Consider the following 21,229-nt stretch of genomic DNA (forward strand, 5'->3'; position numbering starts at 1 on the left):
ATTTATGAGACAACATAGGAAACTATTTGAAAGGGTCAATGGGTTCAAAGAGAGAAACATGTTCACACTTCTAGGACAATAATAATAATGCATACATCCGGACAGGAACCAGTGCTTTTGAAAAAAAATGCATATTAACCTCACTTGACACTATTGCCATTAAAATTACAACATCCCTGCAATCTTTACGTAGGGCTAAGCTTATTCATGGTCAGTACGAATAACAGCATAAGGCCTAGTAATCAGGTGCATTGATGGTTGATAGATTGCAATAGTTGGCGTACTGTCCACGGTTAATGCACAATCGTTTGAGACTCCATAACCATGTAGCCTACAACTCAAAACATTTTTACTGCAAACCTTAGTACTATGCACACATTTATAAATTATAATATTGCAATTATGGATAAACACATGGTGCATTACAACTGAATTTACATCCTCTACTCCAGGGGTCCCCAACCTTTATGGGTCTGGGGACTACTTAGGGCTACCCGAGGGCTACTGGGGGCTACTGGAGGGCTACTTTTTTATTCAAAATCCTCTACCGATATCTTGGCATCTTTCTCAAGTCACACTATGATTTAATGGTTTGCTATATGTTATAAAGAAATATTCTTTATAGGTTGTAAAGAAATAATCTCATATTTAGATGAAGAAAAGCATTAACTGTGACTTGAATCTTGCAGTCCTCACTATTTATTAACATCCTTGGTGGGCACCTCAGAACTCCTGGAGGGCTACTTGGTGCCTGCGGGCACCACGTTGTGACGCCTGCTGTACTCAATTCTGGAGCTGTTGCCTGGAGGTCAGTTCCATGTTCCCACAGCTCATTGGTCCCACAGCTTGTTCCTGCTGCTCAATGTTCCCACATGTATAAGAAATGATGTTACACAAGTCACCCTGTTCCCACTTTCCGAGTAAAGTGAGAAAATGTGCCCTTGTCCCTGCCATGGAACATAGGGCCTTGAAATTTGAATTCATTCTTAAAAATGTGGGAACATGAGCAGCTGGAATATGCTGCGGGACCAATGAGCCTAAAAAAATGTTAATCTTAGGGCGTATTCAGACCAGGAAAGTCCGATAGTTCACTTTGTTTGGTCCGAACCTAATTTTAAAAATTTGGTGCGGTTGGCTTTCAGACTGTGTACATTTCAGTAAGCGGACCAAAATCGACAAGAAAGCCACGCGCCCTGAGGTCGTTCAGCTATTGGTCAGAAACGACACGCGCAACAAGTTAATGCTATGTCCAAATAGGACTACAAGCATCCAAAGAGTTCAGCGGCATGTAAATTAAACGTTCACGGCATGTATGGCATAGCGCTCACACGAAATATAGCGCAGACTATCTGAAGCTCATGACATGAAGGGAGTCTTCCTGAAAGCCAATTGATTGATCCCGCGAGTTGGGATAGCCACATTTTATCAGCTGTTTCTTTCTTTCTTTCTTATAATGTCATATAGCGTGCGGGCGAGATTGCTGGCTGGTTTAGTCATCAATATTAGGATAACCACCTCCCTGCAATCAGTGTTTTACACTTGGGATGTCTGGGAACAACGCAAAACAGGCTCAATGTGAAACATTGGCGAGCTTATTCCACGCACCACGCCATTCTTTCTTCTCGAAAATAAACAGTGCGCTCCACTGTCATTTGGATACGTTTGTATTGGAATATTGGCTACCATTTGCAGCAATATTTCACGCACTCCATCAAGAAAAAAAATAACATGATGAGCACGGGCATAGCGTTTGGATCATACAAACTTGCCAACATGCCACCACAGCGGGTAAATTAATGAATTACCTTCGTTGTCTTCATCACAACTTCTTCAAGTAGCCTAGGCTATTCCACTAGCCTACACCCATCCAACGCACAGCTAGCAAGCCAGGGGGATAAGTGCCATGTCGTAATTATTGCTATCATTATCAGAATCCATACTGTGCGGAGTACAGTGTTTTCTTCCGTTTCTTCAGAAGATGCTTTTCGGATTTGCCCCAATCAACATTTAAAATGCTGTGATAGGTAAATTAACTCTCTTTTTCCTTTCCTGTGCTCCACTGACAAGCCATCCTCATTGAAAATATGAATGACCGTAGCCTACAATAATGTAGCCTACGCCCACGATTGCGATAGTTTAGGCTATTATTTTATTAATATTAATATTGTTGCAAACAAACCACTCTGTCGAATTTACACCAAAGACATGGACATGACAAGTTGTGGAGTCGCTTTGTTTACACTCTGTTTCCCATTAATCTGGAAAAACGACGGAAGCTCCCGAGGTACAAAAAAGCAAAAAGTCTGGGTTTAGGTCCGGTCTGCTTTCACACCTCCAAAAGGTCCGCACCAGGGTTCGTTTGATCCGGACCGAGTCCGACCTTTCAGCTCGGTCTCGGTCCGCTTGTTTGGTCCGGACCAGGATTCGCTGGTTTGTATTCAGACCATCCCAAAAGGTCCGAACCTGGTCCGTTTGGTCCTTTGGTCCGGACCAAACGTGGTTGGTGTGAATATGCCCTAAGTGATATGGGACCAATGGGCTGTGGGAACGACACGCTCCCGGTCAGGCTCCATACCACCAAGAAGACTGAAACACGTTCAAAAGGGTTAACTGTGGACGGAAGAGGATGTGGTTCATCCTTCTTGGTGGTAGGCAGACCAAAGAGGCGTCGGAAAAATGACATGCTACCACTTTTAGGATACCATGGCTCTTGATACATCACAAAGGTGTGCTGTCTTGGTCAAAGATGCACCAGCAACACGCACACTTAGAATTTGTCCTTTTTTGAACTCTGATATGCCACCCATAATATTGTGTGAACTGCAATACTTTGAACAAAACTGCTGTTATCCTGTTAATCGAACCTTCAACACTCAGGCAGTGGCGTAGTCTACTTTTTTTTATGGTGGGTATACTGTATATTTGAGCATTTTTTGAAGAGGGTATACTGTATATATTTGTGCTATTCAAAACAATGGATCAATCAATTTTAAGTGGGTATACTGATATCCCTGAAATTTAGAAGTGGATATACTCCTTATACCCGCGTTCTACGTAGACTACATCACTGCACTCAGGTCTTACTAGCCTACTTGTAGTGCAATGTGCCATTAATGAAAACTGGTCAAACTAGAAACCCTCCGACAAGTAGTGGACAAATCCCACTAAAGAATGACTACCAACAACAGCAGATATGCCCTCAGATCAATCACATTTAAACTATTAGTTATCACATGTTTGTTTGTTATCATGTTATCACATGTTCAGATTTTTAGATTGCTAGATTACTCCACGATACAAAGTCGAATTTGTATGGTCTAAACCGGACATTTTTCTTTTTTTTAATCACTCTCTGGGAGCAAATTGATGTAGTCTTACACTTCGCGAACACACCAAAAGAGACCAAAGCTAAAAATTGTCGCTGGAAGTGTTTATAGCAAGAGCAACGTGAGCGATAACACCGACTAAAGTATGCCATTTAAAAGCAGAATGCAAGCATTCAAACATTCAGATTGGCTTTGGTGGCTGTCAGCAAACTACATCATAGCCATTTGCTCTCTGCAAACATCGCTTTTGTCTCTTCTGCCGTCAGCTCCTCCATACTACAAAGTCAATTACTTCCGTTGCTGGTGTCTCTAGTCGCTTCTGGTGAATTCATGCCATTGCAAAAGGGTAGATGAAGACATAAAAAAGTAAACATTTAGAGCACAGAATGTTCAGTACTCCATCAGACAGGACAAGCATCAGGATTTGTACTGATATCCGGCTGATTAAGAGCCCACTTAATTGTTAGTAAATTAAATTCAAGCATTCCTTTGATCTTTAACAACTTTTATTGATTGGAATGTCTAAACCATTTCTTTCTGAATACACAAGACAAAAGAAATTTAGTACAGATGTGAATGTGTGTCTGAGTGAAGTCCTTTTTCGTAAATGCCAGTCAAAAGGTACACTGGACTTCCGACCCCTCATCCCTGTTTCGGTTTCATGAGGGGTCTTCATTAATGTATACCTAAGTATGGGCACACTCAGGGCAGCAGACAAAATAAAACGATAATGTGCAATGGGAAATAGCAATGTTACGTTCTTATCATAAAAATTACTTTAAAAAAATAATCAAACGGGAGGACTGAAAATCAAACGGATTACTAAATTAACTGATGAAGTTGAGGTCAATTTCGGGCAGTTCGTGCCAGACATAATGGTCACAATTGTTTTTTTACGACACCCAAGCTTCCATTTTACAGACAACAAAATGTAACTGTTGAGGTGTTATGTCAATTATGTGTTGTGAACATTTACCAGGTCTTATTTCATACAAATCCATCGGGTTATGCTAAGAACATAATGATGAACCTAATCTTAGTTCACCTTCAGGAAGTGGTAAACCTGCTCATAGATGTACCTGCAGACATCATTTAGTTAAGACAATGAGGACTACAGGTTCTTCGATTAGATGGTTTACCACAAGTGCGTTTCTCGACAACATCCCTGCTAACAAAGTCAGCAACTTACTTGGTTGCAATGCATTTTCCCATTGGAAACCAAGTAAGCGGCTAACTGGTTAGCAGAAACAGCTTTCGAGAAACAGGGTCCTGGTTGAACCAGCTTCTTAGTTTAGGGTTAGGGTTAGGGCAAGGGTACATGATTTCTGAGGTGGCAAGGATCTTATATACGCTCCAACTTCTCACTAAGGAACTCCTCCACGCTGTCGGTGTTCCACTTGGTGATGCTGAGTTCATCCAGGATATTCCCATTGTTGTCCAGCAGCTTCAGCACAGGGTCAGAGCCTCTGACATACTAGAAAACAAAACAAAGCAAAACAACAGCTCCATGTTAGGGTTGAAAATTATCCATCAATTCATTTAATGGCTTAGTTGATCAGTTGATCATTGACACCCCCCCCCCCCTCAATCAATGGGTCAAAATAAAATAAATAAACAAATCCCAAAAAATGAAGATTAGATACATCATTTAAAAGTATTTTTCATATTCTTTAATACAAAGGTGGTAGACATGTTCCCCACTCTTCTTTCATTAATTGTTGACATCCATACAATCACACACGCACACACACACACACACAGACAGACAGACAGACAGACAGACAGACAGACAGACAGACAGACAGACAGACAGACACACAGACGTTACCTTAATTTGCAGACCCTTGAACATCTTCGGCTTGTCACTTCGGACAAATGCTGCATTTAAAAGAATAATAACAGTAAATGCAAATTAAGCTGTGTCACTTCAATGGGGTAGAAGACTATTTATCTTCAGATTTTCATCAATAATTACCACCTCCATCAATATTTAATACTCCCATCACTTTCTAAGACCTAATACATGAATAGGTGGAGCGCCCGCCATTTTGAATTACATATAATAATGATTTTTACATCTTTGACTGCTGAACTTATTGTACTTTGAACAGACCAAAAGGGAAGATGTGAAACTGGGGTCAGTTGATTAAACAATATGCAAGAATATGAGAGCTGTAGCCATATGCCTATTAGGCAGCAGGAGGGAAGAAGTAGCCTTCAGGTAGCAGAGGCAGGGAGCGTGGAGATGGACTGACTGTGGTGGGGAAAATGAAGATGGATTGGGATCCAGCTACTAATTTTATAAAAGATATGTATGGGGGCAGAGGTGTTATTATAGATTGGTTACATTGTACAAATTGTGTGTGTGCGTGTTGTCTACGCCGCGGGGGTCGCTGCGCCAACCCGCAGCCTCAGTCTTTTTGGTTGTGTTGGCACCCCTGTTCAATGCCGCATTGCTGCTTATATCCCAGGAATCCAGGGAAATGTCTTTGTCCCGAAATTTAATTCCAGTCATTTTTGGGGGATTTGTTTGCTTGTTTTCATGTATGGCCAAATATGCAACAGTGGCTATTTCATGGCCAGTACAGGTAATAGAATTCACCTCAAATTAAAAATCAACAATGATATAAATAATTGAATAAATACATTAAATAAGTTTGGTCATTTTGGGGGGAAAATATTAACCCTAGTGTTTGTATGTTAACAGATAAAAACTATGCTTTATTGCTTTGTTGCATCGTGTACATCAAAGCCTCAATAGACACGAGAAGAAAAACCTCAGGCTGTTATAAAATAGAATCTTCAGCAATAGTGAGTAATAGTGAGAAGTACCTTGGACTTGTGGGAATCTGCCCAGTCTTCATCCACAGACTTCCAAGATCGCTCCTGGGTAGCGCTGTTGAGGCAACCACAAGAGAAAATGGTTTAATGCTAGCACGAAATGTACTTCTAAAGACAGACTACAAACACTCCGGCGCCATGGAAGTAAGAGTTAGGCTAATCCCATTGACCTCAGTGTTACATTTTTACACAAAGATGGCAGCTCATGGAGCCTTTAACACAGATCTCCATTGACGTTTGCTGTGTCTCAGATGGCGCACTTGTGCACTCCAGGCACTAAGTTTCAGTGTGTATGGCGTATTGGTTTCTTAATGCCTGAAGTGCACCATCTGAGAGAAAGCAATAGTTCCAAAATAGTCCCAGAAAGTCAGAGTCAAACACAGAAAGTGCAGTTAAGGTAAATGCCATTTATTTTAATTCATTTTTAATCTTTGCTTGTTATGTAGTGGTTCTGTGTTAAGGCGGATTCATACTTGGCGTGACTGGCGCTAGCCTCCTTCATACTTCACTCGCGACCTCACTCGCGACCTCACTCGCGCCGTCACGTGACCCAAAATGACGTCACACGCCGTGGCGCGACGTCGTGCACCCCACATTTTTTGTAACTTGGCGTGCGCCACCAGCGACCATGCAGGTAGGCAGACAAAGCAGGAGTTGCGAAGAGAGGCTACAACTACTGTAGGCTACTACAGAATGGATCCTGCATCATTTTGAGGATAATAAAATGTCCTAGAGAGTTATTTTATCTTCTCTCTTAAATGTTGTTCAGTGAAACAATTGTTTACTTTGTTCAGAAGCATGTTGTGTTCGGCGATCTATTTATAAATTCTGCCGCCAGAACAATGCTCTCACATGGTCTTGGAATGATCTGGCAATGTAGGCTACAACAAAAAATATGTTTCAATGTGGTAAGTCATAAGTCAGACGTTCAGTAGCCCTACAGCAGCCGTGTTTGGCTTTCTATTTTATACATCCGTAGAACTCACGCTGCGAGTTGCGAAAGATACTGCCGTTTCTCTCATGAACAGCAGAGGGCACTTCCGACAATGCGAGCGAAAGCCTGTAGGGCGCTCACAGCCCTTGTGGGGCGCTTTTGAAGTATGAATAGTCTGGCGCAAGTGATGACGTCATTAATGGTTCTCGCGCCAAACGCGCCAAAGTGCGCACGTGAAGTATGCAGAGCCCTTTAGTCTCTAGCAAAAGGAAAGCCGCTGCCTAGAATGATTTGAATCTACATGAATCATGTTACCAACAGCCTTCCTGTACCCCGACTGCCACCACTGTAAATTCCATGGCTCTTTGTGTGATGCAAAATGTTAGAGATTTTTTTTGGACAATGCAGCCCCCTTAGAAGTAGCCCATTTCACAAGATAAAAGTATACTATGATGTTTAGTCATCAGAAATATAGACACACGTGGCTTGAGGAAAGAAACTCCTTCTCAGTCTCACTATTCCTGCCCTGTGTACCGAACCTCTTTTGATCAGTCAGCTTTTTGTTAGTGCTGCTGAAAAATGGAACTCAATTCCAGTTCATATTAGACATAGTACAAGCGTCAACCAATTAAAACTATCCTTGAAAGCATGGCTGAAGACTAATCAAAGATCATTGACCTATATGCTGCTACCTGCCGTATTGTCATGCGTCATATGTTGCTCCGTACGTGCATCATTGAAGAGATTATGGGATGATGTGATTGAACATGTTGCTTTATTATGAAGCCAATTGGAGCCAATTTGAATTGGAGCCAATTTTGGTCCCCTAGGTAGGGGAAATTGTTTCTCTGCATTTATCCCCATTTGGACTAGTGAATCACATTGAGGTACACACACTAGTCTGACTGCTTTTAGTTTGAACTTGTGGAATAGCAGGGCATGTATCGTCCATGTTATTATGTGTGTGTGATCGCTTCCTGCCCAGGGACCACAGATGCAAACTAGCTTTGTAGCTAACTCTGGTGCTGGAACTGTCCTGTACATGGCCCCTGCCAAATAAACCAATATGCCATGTCTAGGGATGCACGGTGCGAAAAATTTCGGCCGATACCGATATTGCGGTTTTGGCCGATAACCGATACCAATGTTTTTTTTTTTAAAAAGAGATAACATTTAATATAGACTGACAATGATGCAAACAAACTGAATTTTTGAATGCTCTCTTATTTCCAAAAAGACTTTTTAACTCCCTGTAAAATTAGATAAAAAATAGAGACAAACTAGAAGACAAACAATGAAAGTCATCGACAAGTCCAATCTTTTAGAAAACGTAACATATAAAAAAACGTTGGCGTTAACATCGGCCCAGTTTCACCCATCGGACCGATGTCCGATGTGTTGAGAAATGTTTAATATGGGCCGATACCGATACATCTGACCGATACATCGTGCATCCCTAGCCATGTCATATAAAAAAGTAGAGGGCTGGAGGGCTGCGGCGTTCAAGTGGTGAAACTGGTGGTGGTCTGAAGGTGCTCTTTGGCCAAGACGTAGAAAATGTCAAAAAAAAGGCAGGACGCCAAGGCACTCTTCTTAGATAAAATCGCTTTATTATAAAGGCTAGTTCATGTTTGAACTTAAATAATTAAAAATACCTCCACTGCCAACATGTTTTGGCCCGCTACAGGGCCTTCATCAGGGCACAAGGTGAATCAAGCAGTGTAGCAAGTCTGCTTGATTCACCTTGTGCCCTGATGAAGGCCCTGTAGTGGGGCGAAACATGTTGGCAGTGGCAGTATTTTGAATTAAAGTTCAAACATGAACTAGGCCTTTATAATAAAGCGGTTTTATCTAAGAAGAGTGCCTTGGCGTCCTGCCTTTTTTTTGATACCATGTCATATATTCTGAACAGTCAATATCCTGGGTGTGAAGGTCTTTTATGAGAATGTTATGGGCCCTAGATGCTCACAACGACAAGGCAGACAATGGGAGCCGTTTCAGAAGCACGTTTTGTCTACAACACTACTGCTACATCAAAACAATTGATGAAACAAAGTGGGAGAATATTTTGTTTCACCTTTACAGACTCCAGCTGTGCTTCTTCTTGGCAGCATTGTCCGCATGTTGGGGCAAGTTGATTTAAGCTGAACTGTCCCAACAAGTCACAAGAGCTACACAGGAGATTGCTGGAGAAGCCCATCTCTCGGCAAGCCTCAGAAGCCAGCTCTGCTCCTACATTGGACACCTAAGGGGTACAAACGACAACAATTATCATTAATGCCATGCCCAGAGTTGTAATAACAAGGTTGAAATACTCAAGTACTCAGGATAGTTGTGAAATGGGTTTTAAAATACTGTAGAATGGGCATCTTACATTACAGTAACTAACTAGTGAAACTCTTACACAGTGCACCTTTAAATACTAAAATCCAGTACCTGTACTTAATGGAGCATTATTTTTCCCCTCTTACTCCCACTTTTACATCACTTCAAATTTATGATGATGACAAACCATTTCACTCCGATACATGCATACTGAAGTAAGTAGTTTATTACAGTAAAGCATGCGTAAGTTCGGAGGCAGCGGTTACTGTTAAAGCGAGAGAGCCCTTTGCCTTTCTGAGAATTATGCATCTGGGCAGCTCTAAAGTTTACCATTAGGCTTAACTTACGCAACAGTTACTTTTGTAAACATACTTTCACTTTCAGACCTTGAGCAGTATATTTCAGTACCGGTACTTACTCATAGGAGGCTTACAGTAGTAGTATTTTTTTTTTTTTTTAATGTCTACTTATAAGCCATGTTGACAACTTTTGTATACTTAAGTTTGGTATTAGAAGAACAGTTCTAGGTATTACTTCTACTCAAGTCATTTTCTTGATACTGGTACTTCTACTCCACCTCCAGAGTCCAGTACATCATCATTCGACATCCTAGTCTCTCCTCACAATGACGAAAGCATCGTTGCTAAACACTAGGCAATGGGAAATTGCATTGCAAACCAAGTAAGTGTATAACTTGGTCATCAACGACGCAGTCGAGAAACGCACATGGATGGTTCGTTGTTAGGCTGCAATTCAACAAAACTCATAATAACTATTGATAGGTGTAACAGAGTTGAAAATGCTGTTGAGAAATATATAGTTTTTATGAGTTTTGCCATTATTGAGCAGAATATTGTTCGTTGGAGACACCTTGTGGCACTTCGGAGAACTGCAGGTCTGTTGCGTTTTGACCCTCTGGGGTTCCCGTAGCCGAGTCAGAAAAGCGATTCCCTGGCTCGGGTAAGTTTACTATTTAATGTGCTCTGTTTTCAATTATTGTTTCCTCTTCGTAAAATGCAATGTAAACTGTGTACTTGATGTATCTTATTAATGATGTAATTGTGTACACGCTGTGGGGATATGCAGGAAATTTACTAAGTTGTAAAGAAAGTTATTTACATTTTCTATTAACCACGAGGATCTTTTGGGAGATTAGCATCTTCCTACACCTGCAGTAGATGTGTTAGCATAGTGTTCGTTTTGTGGATGAATTATGCAAGTATGCATGAGAATTCACATCATATTTACCTCTACTATGTATCACTGTTATATGGCACTGTATATGCATGTATTCTGGTGGCATGGTACTTTAGAATTCTGAATGTTTGATCGGTTTTCCGAACCGCAATGATTCCATGCCTGAGCATTCTGCTTGCCTCTCTCCCTCTCTGGAACTATGACGTTGCATACGGTTCTTCGTGAAATTAATGTTACTTTTATTTTTATTGTACAGATGCTGCAGTAATGCCCATTCTGATCTGTTAAGGTATGTCTCCAGTGGTGAATTGTATTTTGTTTCATTGCTGTGTTAAAATGATTGGAGTCAGTCGAGAAAAGCGATTCCCTGGCTCGGATGCTGCAGTAATGCCCATTCTGATCTGTTAAGGAAATAAACTGCCGTCCAAAGAAAGTCCGCCTCCTGTGCCTGCTTGAGTCCGTTTCACTGGTGCCGTGACCTGTCGATCATCTGGATCAGCCTGACGCCGATCACCGTGGATGCTGCCTGGAGTTTCCAGCTCAAGTGTACGAGATCAAGTTTGGTCAGAGTTGTTTTCATATATCTCATATTACTGTTTTTTCCCCTCTTTGTTCTTTCTATTTTTTTTCCTTCCTCTTCTTCTCTTTTGATTTAAACACAACGCAGATATCAGCATGGCAGAGGGAGCAGCGGATCATAGTGATGAGCCAAATATGTTCAATACTCCTGTTTTGCAAATGGGTAGAGGTGGTTTGGGTCTGTGGCAGCGGAGTGTTAGTGGTGCTGTGGGACATGGGTTGGATAGGAAAGAGGTGGGTTTTTCTCCATTAGTAGCTGGCAGCGGTAGGGGAACAGGTTTAAGTTGTGACCTGGGTGGTTCTCCTGTTGGGCAGTTTATGGAGGGGGAGCATCTCACATCCACACCCAACAGCGTTGACACTGCTGCTATTAGCCACCTCACTGACATGGTAGGACAGTTAGGAGCCCAGATAGGTGAATCCATTGTGGCCAAATTACTGTCTGCTGGTGCAATCAACTTAAACAGTGGAGTCCAGAGCACTACATCGCCCAACACAGCAGTCACACACACAAGCACTGATTCTCACACTGCTACGCAGACAGACTCACAAGTCACAGTACATGTAAAATCAGACAAAGAGCCTGAGTTCTTCAGAGGTGCCGCTTCTGACAAATACCCTGTCCAGGACTGGATTGACATAATGAAAGCTTATCTCAGAAAACAGAGATGTCCTGTGGAAGAGCAGGCTGAAGAGATATTGGGGAAGTTAATGGGCAAAGCAAAAGATGTTGTGAGAGTTGCCCTGCGTAGTGATTCGAGCCTAAATGTGAGACAGAACCCTGACCTCATCTATGATATGCTCATGCAGTATTTCAGTGACTCTTCATCATGCCTCCCGCTGGCAGACTTTTACTCCACCTTACCTAAACCCGGGGAGAGTCCAGTCGACTATTGGCTGAGAGTGAACAAGGCCGCTGAGCTGGCTGCTGATGGTCTCCGCAGACAAGGCAGAGGTATGGAGAACCAAAGCGAGGAGGTGGCACGCATGTTTGTCAAGCACTGTTCAGACCCCGAGCTCTCCTCAATCTTTAAGTGTAAGCCTATTCAGGAGTGGAATACAAAAGACATCCAGTTGAGAATTGATGACTATCAGAGAGAGCAGCGATCTTCTGGCAAGATACGTAGTGATGCGCAGGTAAAGAGTCACACCGCCACTCTTCTTGACATGCAGCATGATGCAGCATTATACAGTCAGCCCTTGCCTGGTCAGAGTCATGCTCAGTACTCCACCCCCCACAGTCTCTCTCCCCCGCCAGCTGCCGCTGTTGCTAGCCCTACTTATCACATGCCATGCCCCCCTCCCATCACTGCTCAGAGTCAGATATATCCCCCCAGTCAGACGCACTGCCCACCCATGTGTTCTCCCACATCAGCTGTGTTTCAGAACAGTCAGGCGTCAGAGGATAGTATTCTGAATCGCATGGTGGCCATGATGGAGCAGATGATGAATACAGTACAGAGGCGTGGTGGTCCCCCCCGTGGTCGTGGATTCCAAGGTGGCCGTCGTGAGAAGGCCTGCCGTGTCTGCAATGACAGTAAGCACTCAACTGTCACCCACTGCAAGTCAGAAAGACTGTGCTTTAACTGCTTCGCTCCTGGTCATACGAAAGCAGCATGCAACATGCCTGCCCCAGAGCCTCGGCCTGCGGGAAACTAGATGGCCCGTATTCGATGGGAGGCAGTATGGGTCGTAATTCAAACTCCCGCTCTGATGATTACTCTGATGCAGAAAACATTTATGCTGCTTGCAAGCTCTCATGTACTGACTCTAAGAATGTTATCTTTCAGAACACTCAAGTTGTAAATGGCAGTGACAGTCTTTTCTACACTCCTGTGATTGTTAGCAAAACAGTGACGCTGAATGCTATGCTTGACAGTGGCTCCATGGCCTGTACCATCAGCGAAGATGCTGTGACGAGACTTAGAGAAGCAGGGGTGGTAACATCGAAAGATCATTTCAGCACAGATGTCGTACTGATTGGCTGTGGGGGTCGTCGTGTCAAACCCGAGTCAGCTGTGCATGTGCAGATGGAAGTGTATGGCTGCAAAATTGAGGTACCCACTCTTGTTGTACAAGGCCAGCATGATGACTTGATTCTGGGCACTAATGTCATAAAACACATTCTCCAAAAGTACAAGAACTGTGATGCCTACTGGAAGGCTGTGTCGGCACCCTGCCCTGCTGGAGACACAGAGTCTGAGCGCTACCTGTCCATGCTAGCGGGTCTGGACCGTTGGAGAGGCGAGGATGTCCCCTACAGAATAGGCACTGTCAGGAGCAACTCAGCTGTGTGCCTGGAGCCTGGCCGTGAGTACCTGCTATGGGGAAGACTACCCAGGTCTACCGCAGTATCCCCTGGAAGCACAGTTATGACAGAGTTAACGACATGCCGCTCAGCTCCAAGAGGTGTTCTCGTTGCGAGAATGGTCACGTCGCTATGGCAAGACAGATGGGTCCCAATAAAAGTCATCAACACCTCTGACAAGTCCGTCCTAGTCAGACGAAATGCCAAATTGGCTGATGTTTTCCCCTGCATTGCACTGGAGGACATGGATGACACCACCACTGAGGTTCCCCTGGCCAGTTGTTCCCTCAGAACTGCCACTGCAAACGTTGAGTGCTCTGCTGACAATAAATTACAATCAGTTGGATTGACTGACATTGACTTAGCCCCCTGTGATGTAACTGAGCAGTGCAAGGACAAGCTGACGGACTTAGTTGTCCGCTATAATGATATCTTCTCACGCCACCATCTCGACTGTGGTGAGGCAACAGGCTTCGTTCATCGCATTCACCTGTCAGATCACCGGCCATTTCGACTCCCATTCAGGCGGGTTCCGCCAAGCCAGTATCAGAAGCTTCGTCAGGTGCTGAATGAAATGGAGGAGAAGGAGATAATCCGGAAATCCACCAGTGAGTACGCATCTCCTCTAGTGCTGGTGTGGAAAAAGAACGGAGATCTCCGTGTCTGCACAGATTTTCGCTGGTTGAACAAGCGCACTTTTAAAGATGCGCACCCCTTGCCTCATCAGGCCGACTGCCTGGGTGCTCTCGGTGGCAATGCACTTTTTAGCACCATGGACCTTACGTCCGGGTTTTACAATATGCCACTTCATGAAGACGACAAGAAATACTCTGCCTTTACCACTCCAATGGGCTTATACGAGTACAATCGCTTACCACAAGGTCTATGCAATAGCCCTGGCAGTTTTATGCGTATGATGACATGCATTTTTGGGGACCAGAATTATTTAAGCTTACTTTGCTACTTAGATGACCTGCTGGTCTTTGCCCCTGATGAAGCAAGTGCTCTGGAACGCTTGGAGATGGTGTTCAGCAGGCTGCGTAGTCACAATCTCAAGTTAGCCCCCAAAAAGTGCTTTTTCCTACGAAAATCTGTGAGGTTCCTTGGGCATGTCGTAGATGAGACTGGTGTATCCACTGACCCCAGTAAGATTGAGGGTATCATGAAGATGTCACGTGGGGACCTGATGGAAGCAGATGGAGTGACTCCCTCAGCAAAACGGATCAGATCCTTCCTGGGGATGGTCAATTACTACCAGCACTTCGTGCCAAATTACTCTGCCATTGCCAAGCCCCTCTTCTCTCTCTTGTCTGGTCAGAAGTGCAAAAGAGGCAGGAAAACAACTGCAAAAGCCCGAACCCAGAGCAGGAGGTTGAGTGCTGTGGACTGGACTGGTGAAATGGAAGAAGCGTTCCAAAGTTTGAAACTGTCACTGGCCGAATCAGTTGTGCTGGCCCACCCTGATTTCAGTCGCCCCCTTATGCTGTCTGTCGATGCTTCCCTGGATGGCATAGGAGCTGTGCTGTCTCAGATAAAGGAGGGAGAGACCAGGGCGAGACCCATTGCCTTTGCCAGTAAATCACTGTCACAGTCACAGAAGAATTACCCAGCACACCGCTTAGAGTTCCTGGCCATGAAGTGGGCTGTCACTGATAAGTTCAGTCATTGGCTAAAAGGTCACAGGTTCACAGTGTGGACAGATAACAATCCGTTGACTCACATAATGACGAAGCCGAAACTGGACTGCTGTGAGCAACGCTGGGTTGCCAAGTTAGCCGGCTACGACTTTGACATTAAATATGTTCCTGGCCCAAAGAATGTGGTGGCTGACGCCTGTAGCCGTCCGCCTTTCGTGAAGGAGAGAATCAGTCGCAGACTACTCCAGGAGCCATACAACAGTCTGCTGTCTGAAGTCCAGGGAGTGACATGCGGCTCTGTTCAAGACACCTTCCGCAGCTCCAGTCATTACGATTCACATCAAGGTGTTGGCCAGGTTGACGCATCCCCTTTTACAGCCCCTTTGCATGTCCAGACCATGTCCGTTGGCACAGACGAAATGTCTGCCTTTCTGCAGTCGCACGTCCAATGGGAGACTGGGGCTAGAACACGTGCTATTGAGGCCCTCCATCATGTGCCGCAACTGATCCCTGATGGGCAAGATTCATTACCTGCTTTCACGGAGGCGGAGCTGCGTGATGCGCAACTTGGGGACAGAACTCTCTCGCGTGTCCTGCACTACGTGGAACGACGTCGCAGACCCTCCAGGAGAGAGCGAGCATATGAATCAACTACAGTCATACGGTATTTAAAGCACTGGGAGAAACTTGTCTTAAGTAATGGAATACTTTACAGACTGTCAAGGGACCAAGTCACAAAGTTCAAGCGTCACCAATATGTTGTCCCAGGCTCCCTTAAAGCTGACGTCCTGAGGGGTGTCCATGAGGATGCTGGTCATCAGGGCCAGTTCAGAAGTCTCGGGCTTGCCAGGCAGCGGTTCTTTTGGCTCAGTCTCGATAGGGATGTGAGAGACCATGTCCGCAATTGCAAACGTTGCATTGTCAGCAAGACAGCTGAACCTGTTGACAGGGCCCCCCTGGAAAGCATTACTTCTACCAGGCCACTCCAACTGGTCTGTATCGACTTCTGGTCGGCTGAAGATTCTCACAACAAATCTGTTGACGTTTTGGTCATAACTGACCATTTTACCAGATTAGCCCAAGCTTTTGCCTGCCGAGACCAATCAGCCAAGCAGGTAGCGAAAGTCCTCTGGGAGAAATATTTCTGTGTGTATGGTCTCCCAGAGAGGATCCACAGCGACCAAGGACCAAGCTTTGAGAGCGAGCTGGTCGCGGAGCTTTTACAGCTGTCTGGGGTGCGCAAGTCTCACACTACCCCATACCACCCCATGGGAAATGGCAGTGTGGAACGTTTTAATAGAACTCTTGGCAACATGATCCGCGCCCTTACCCCAGACAACAAAGTCACTTGGCCAAGACGACTTCAGACACTGACATTCATGTACAACAGCACGGTTCATGAGACGACAGGGTATGCCCCTTTTTATTTAATGTTTGGACGTACTCCACGCTTGCCTGTTGATGTGCTGTTTCGTACAGTCTTGAACGATCCTGATGTAGTCAGTTACGACAAGTATGTTGCGTCCCTAGAGAAAGATCTGAAGGACGCCATGTTGATAGCACAGGAACATGCCAAAAAGGAACAACAACGTCACACAGTGCTCTACAACAGACGGGTGAAAGGCCCAACCATTGCTGTAGGTGACCGTGTACTTGTTGCGAACAAGAGAGAAAGAGGGAAGAGAAAGGTGGCGGATCGATGGGAATCAACCATCTACACTGTTGTAAACATAAATAGTGACACTCACACTTACAAAATTCAGGACACGATCACTGGACAGGAGAGGGTCGTCCACCGTAACCTGTTGATGCTGGTGAATTTCCTGCCCGTGGGTGGCACAAGCACTCCTGATTCCTCACCCTCCCCTCAGTTCTCAGATTCACATGGGGCCTCATCTGCTGTAGAGAACAGCTCCTTGCATAGCGAACATGCTGAATATCCTGGCCATGACTCTACTCTGGAACTTCAGGTGCACAGCGACAGTGCGCAGCAGTCGACTGTCCCAGAGCCGACAAACAGTGCGAGAAGAACTGTCGAATGGATTGCTCAGTCGCCCTTCCCGGAGAGCTCGCATGGGAGATCAGAGAGTGAAGGAGTCTCTAGTGACATGGAGTTGAGTGTGGACTGCACAGAAGATCAGTCTGTTGCCCCCATCTATACACCGGCACCTGACACTGGCAACACTGTTGCCACCGGTGACTCAAGAAAAATGTCCATTAGTTGTGGCTCAGATGCAGAGACGTTCACGCACACACACAATGACAGGGAGTCAGTAACAACGCACAGGTCCGATGTTAGTCACACACAGAGTGACACAGTAGCTTCAGGTCCGTTGTCTAACAATCCCAGTTTCCCCACACGGCTGAGATCTAGGTTTGGTCGCATTATCAAACCAGTTAACAGACTGATACACACAATGTCACGACAGGCCATTTCTCACACACACCCCGTAGTGCAGACCATTTCTAGGTCCTCCGTAGCTTAGTTTTCCCCACTGTGATTTATGAACTCTATGTCTTATTCCACTTCTTTTTTTTGTTTTGTTTTGTAGTGGCCTTGGAGAAACAGAGGGGGTGGGTCTTGTGGGGTGTAGAAGGCACCCTGCTGCCAGTTGATTGGTGGGATTCTTTAATCTTCCTCCATGTCATCCTCCTTGGATACCTTGTGGTTGGCTGCCCTAGTTTTTGGCGACCCTCCTTACGGTGTGTAGATTTCCCTCTGCATGTAGTTTATGGCTGCTGCTCTAATTTGGCAAAATTCAGGGGAGGTGGGTGTAACAGAGTTGAAAATGCTGTTGAGAAATATATAGTTTTTATGAGTTTTGCCATTATTGAGCAGAATATTGTTCGTTGGAGACACCTTGTGGCACTTCGGAGAACTGCAGGTCTGTTGCGTTTTGACCCTCTGGGGTTCCCGTAGCCGAGTCAGAAAAGCGATTCCCTGGCTCGGGTAAGTTTACTATTTAATGTGCTCTGTTTTCAATTATTGTTTCCTCTTCGTAAAATGCAATGTAAACTGTGTACTTGATGTATCTTATTAATGATGTAATTGTGTACACGCTGTGGGGATATGCAGGAAATTTACTAAGTTGTAAAGAAAGTTATTTACATTTTCTATTAACCACGAGGATCTTTTGGGAGATTAGCATCTTCCTACACCTGCAGTAGATGTGTTAGCATAGTGTTCGTTTTGTGGATGAATTATGCAAGTATGCATGAGAATTCACATCATATTTACCTCTACTATGTATCACTGTTATATGGCACTGTATATGCATGTATTCTGGTGGCATGGTACTTTAGAATTCTGAATGTTTGATCGGTTTTCCGAACCGCAATGATTCCATGCCTGAGCATTCTGCTTGCCTCTCTCCCTCTCTGGAACTATGACGTTGCATACGGTTCTTCGTGAAATTAATGTTACTTTTATTTTTATTGTACAGATGCTGCAGTAATGCCCATTCTGATCTGTTAAGGTATGTCTCCAGTGGTGAATTGTATTTTGTTTCATTGCTGTGTTAAAATGATTGGAGTCAGTCGAGAAAAGCGATTCCCTGGCTCGGATGCTGCAGTAATGCCAATTCTCATGTGTTAAGGAAATAAACTGCCGTCCAAAGAAAGTCCGCCTCCTGTGCCTGCTTGAGTCCGTTTCATATAAGTTAAAAGTTAACTGCACGTCCGTTAAGCAGGATGTTTCGACGAAATAGGCTAATGCATTTCAGTATCTGTTAACAAAAGCATGTATGTTAGCATTTAAACAACTGAAACAAAACAGTCTAAGTCACATGCAAAACGGATCTCTCCCTTTCCAATTTCACGAGTTCATAATTAGAACTCTATGCTAGTTGTGTTTCTCCGAGAAAATACAGTTTGCCAGTGAAGTTGTGCTGACGTGTTTTGTCTTTAGGCTACATTCGTTTTGCTTCCGGGGGTTGTGATCTCATTTTTACACTGCCTTCGTTCGCCGATTTGCGTGATCAACTCAGCAAAACTATACACAGAGATAGAGAAACACGTGAGAGTGTTCAGTCACAAATAAAAACCAACAATAACTTACTATTTGTAATAGTGACAAAAGCGACAGCGCAGACACCGCCGCCGCCATCTTCCCGAATCCCGAAGCCACGCAGTAGTGAAGCCGACAACAATGAGCAAGTAAACCGGATATGGAAATGTGCTACCAAGATGGCTAGCCAAACGTTCAAAACAAAAGTACCCGGAGCCTTTTAAGTTACAGGTTACCTTCCCCTTGTCTTATGATCCCTATGAGGTCTCATCGTAAATTGCTGTAGTTTCGTGAGACAATCGCGCAGTATATAAAAAAATAAAAATGTTTTCATAATAGGGCAGATATGTGACAGTGGGCTATTCGCAATTCTTAGTATATATTGGGACTTAGAGTAACATTAGTTTATACATTTATTTTATGTATATATTTTTTAAAAAAAAGACTTTGCAAAAATCTGGCCACACTTTTCATTTCAAAATAGTTATAGATACCATCCACTAGTTGCGGCTAAAACTTGTGTTAATGACTTTGCAAGATCGAGGGCCAAGTTCCAATGTGCCTGCGCATATTATTTTGCATAGGCCTACGCTACGAATGTGAGACATTAGTTCGAATGTGCCTGCACATATTCTTTTGCATATGACTGTGAGCTCTTTCACTGGCCTTGTTCCACTCAAATTCCTGTGACACACAACTCATTTCATTTTCAAGGCATAATATGGTAATACACAATTGAAATTATCTTGCGGGCCAAATAAATTGACTCTGTGGGCCAGATTTGGCCCCTGGGCTTGAGTTTGACATTCATGGACTATAGCATTACAATGAACACAGAGAATGTTACCTTGGACAATTTCTCTACAATCAGAAATGGAAACCTATCGGAAAGGAAAGCATGGGAGGCCATATGGTCCTTGTGAAAGGAAAATGCGGCCTGTTGAAAACTTGTTAAAATGTGTGGGTAAGAATGGTAACAGGCAAGCTACAGAACACACCACTATCAAACTAAAACATAGCTACTGTAGTGCAAGCAATGGGTGAAAAAAATCGCTCACAATGTGATGCAAGCATGAAACTTAGCACTGGTGTTCATTAGGACACGCTTATCAATATCAGGGGTGGAGCCACTCCGAATTCTATGTTGCATAGCAACGGTTGCTAGGTAAAGCATTTCCCTTAGCAACCAGCATCAATTATGCAGTTTCTGATTGATTTTGTGGTATTAAGGCATCTGTACCCTGAGCCATTGTCTTAAAATCACTGTAGCAATGCTGAGAAAGGCTCCATATTACAAATATGCACCCTTTTCCTTACAGTAGCAACCAGCATCAATGAAAACAGGTTCCGAGCAATTGTATGTATTGTATTGTGATCTGAATATTGACCGTGTGTCCTAAAATCACTACATGAATCCTTCAAGAGGTAGCAACATGTGCAACAATGGCCCCTTTGATGTCATTTTTTTCCATTGAAATCATAGCAATTGTGTGAAAAACACAGGGGTTGGACAAAATAATGGAAACACCTGTCATTTTAGAGTGGGAAGTTTCATGGCTCAAGTGGACCAGCCTGTTGCCAATCTTCATTAACTGCACATTGCACCAGTAAGGTGAAGTGTGAAGGCCCAATTAGCAGGGTAAGAGCACAGTTTTGCTGAAAAATGTGCAATGATTTTGGGTGGATAAGGACATTATGGTACATATTTGCCATATATAACCTCTTGAAGTATTGCTACAGCGATTTTAAGACAATGACTCAGGGTACAGATGCCTTCGTACCACAAAATCAATCAGAAATGGCATAATTGATACTGGTTGCTAGGGAAAGTGCTTTACCTAGCAACGGTTGCTATGCAACATGGAATTATGACTGCCTCCACCCCTGATATTGATAAGCATGTCCTAATGAACACTTGTGCCAAGTTTTATGCTTGTATCACCTTGTGAGCGATTCTTCCATTATTCAACATGCTTGCGCTACTGATAGTGCAGCCTTCTACACAAGCTCATTGGATGGGTGATGTATAAAAAAGCTTTTATGTGTATTCTTTCGGAAATAAGAATAGGCTAAGTA

General features: G+C 43.9%; 1 protein-coding gene across 1 annotated transcript; it reads right to left on the reverse strand.

Moving 5' to 3' along the window:
- Positions 1-3,814: 3,814 nt before the first annotated feature.
- Positions 3,815-19,317, reverse strand: selenof (selenoprotein F). The gene is made up of 5 exons (XM_063200620.1): positions 19,205-19,317; positions 9,179-9,346; positions 6,159-6,222; positions 5,155-5,204; positions 3,815-4,800 (listed from the first exon to the last, which is right to left on the reverse strand). Exons 1-5 carry the CDS (start codon positions 19,250-19,252, stop codon positions 4,669-4,671), a joined length of 462 nt encoding a protein of 153 aa, XP_063056690.1. The 5' UTR covers positions 19,253-19,317; the 3' UTR covers positions 3,815-4,668.
- Positions 19,318-21,229: the final 1,912 nt, after the last annotated feature.

The sequence above is a fragment of the Engraulis encrasicolus genome, chromosome 6 (assembly GCF_034702125.1).
Source record: "Engraulis encrasicolus isolate BLACKSEA-1 chromosome 6, IST_EnEncr_1.0, whole genome shotgun sequence".
NCBI classification, from domain to species: Eukaryota; Metazoa; Chordata; class Actinopteri; order Clupeiformes; family Engraulidae; genus Engraulis; species Engraulis encrasicolus.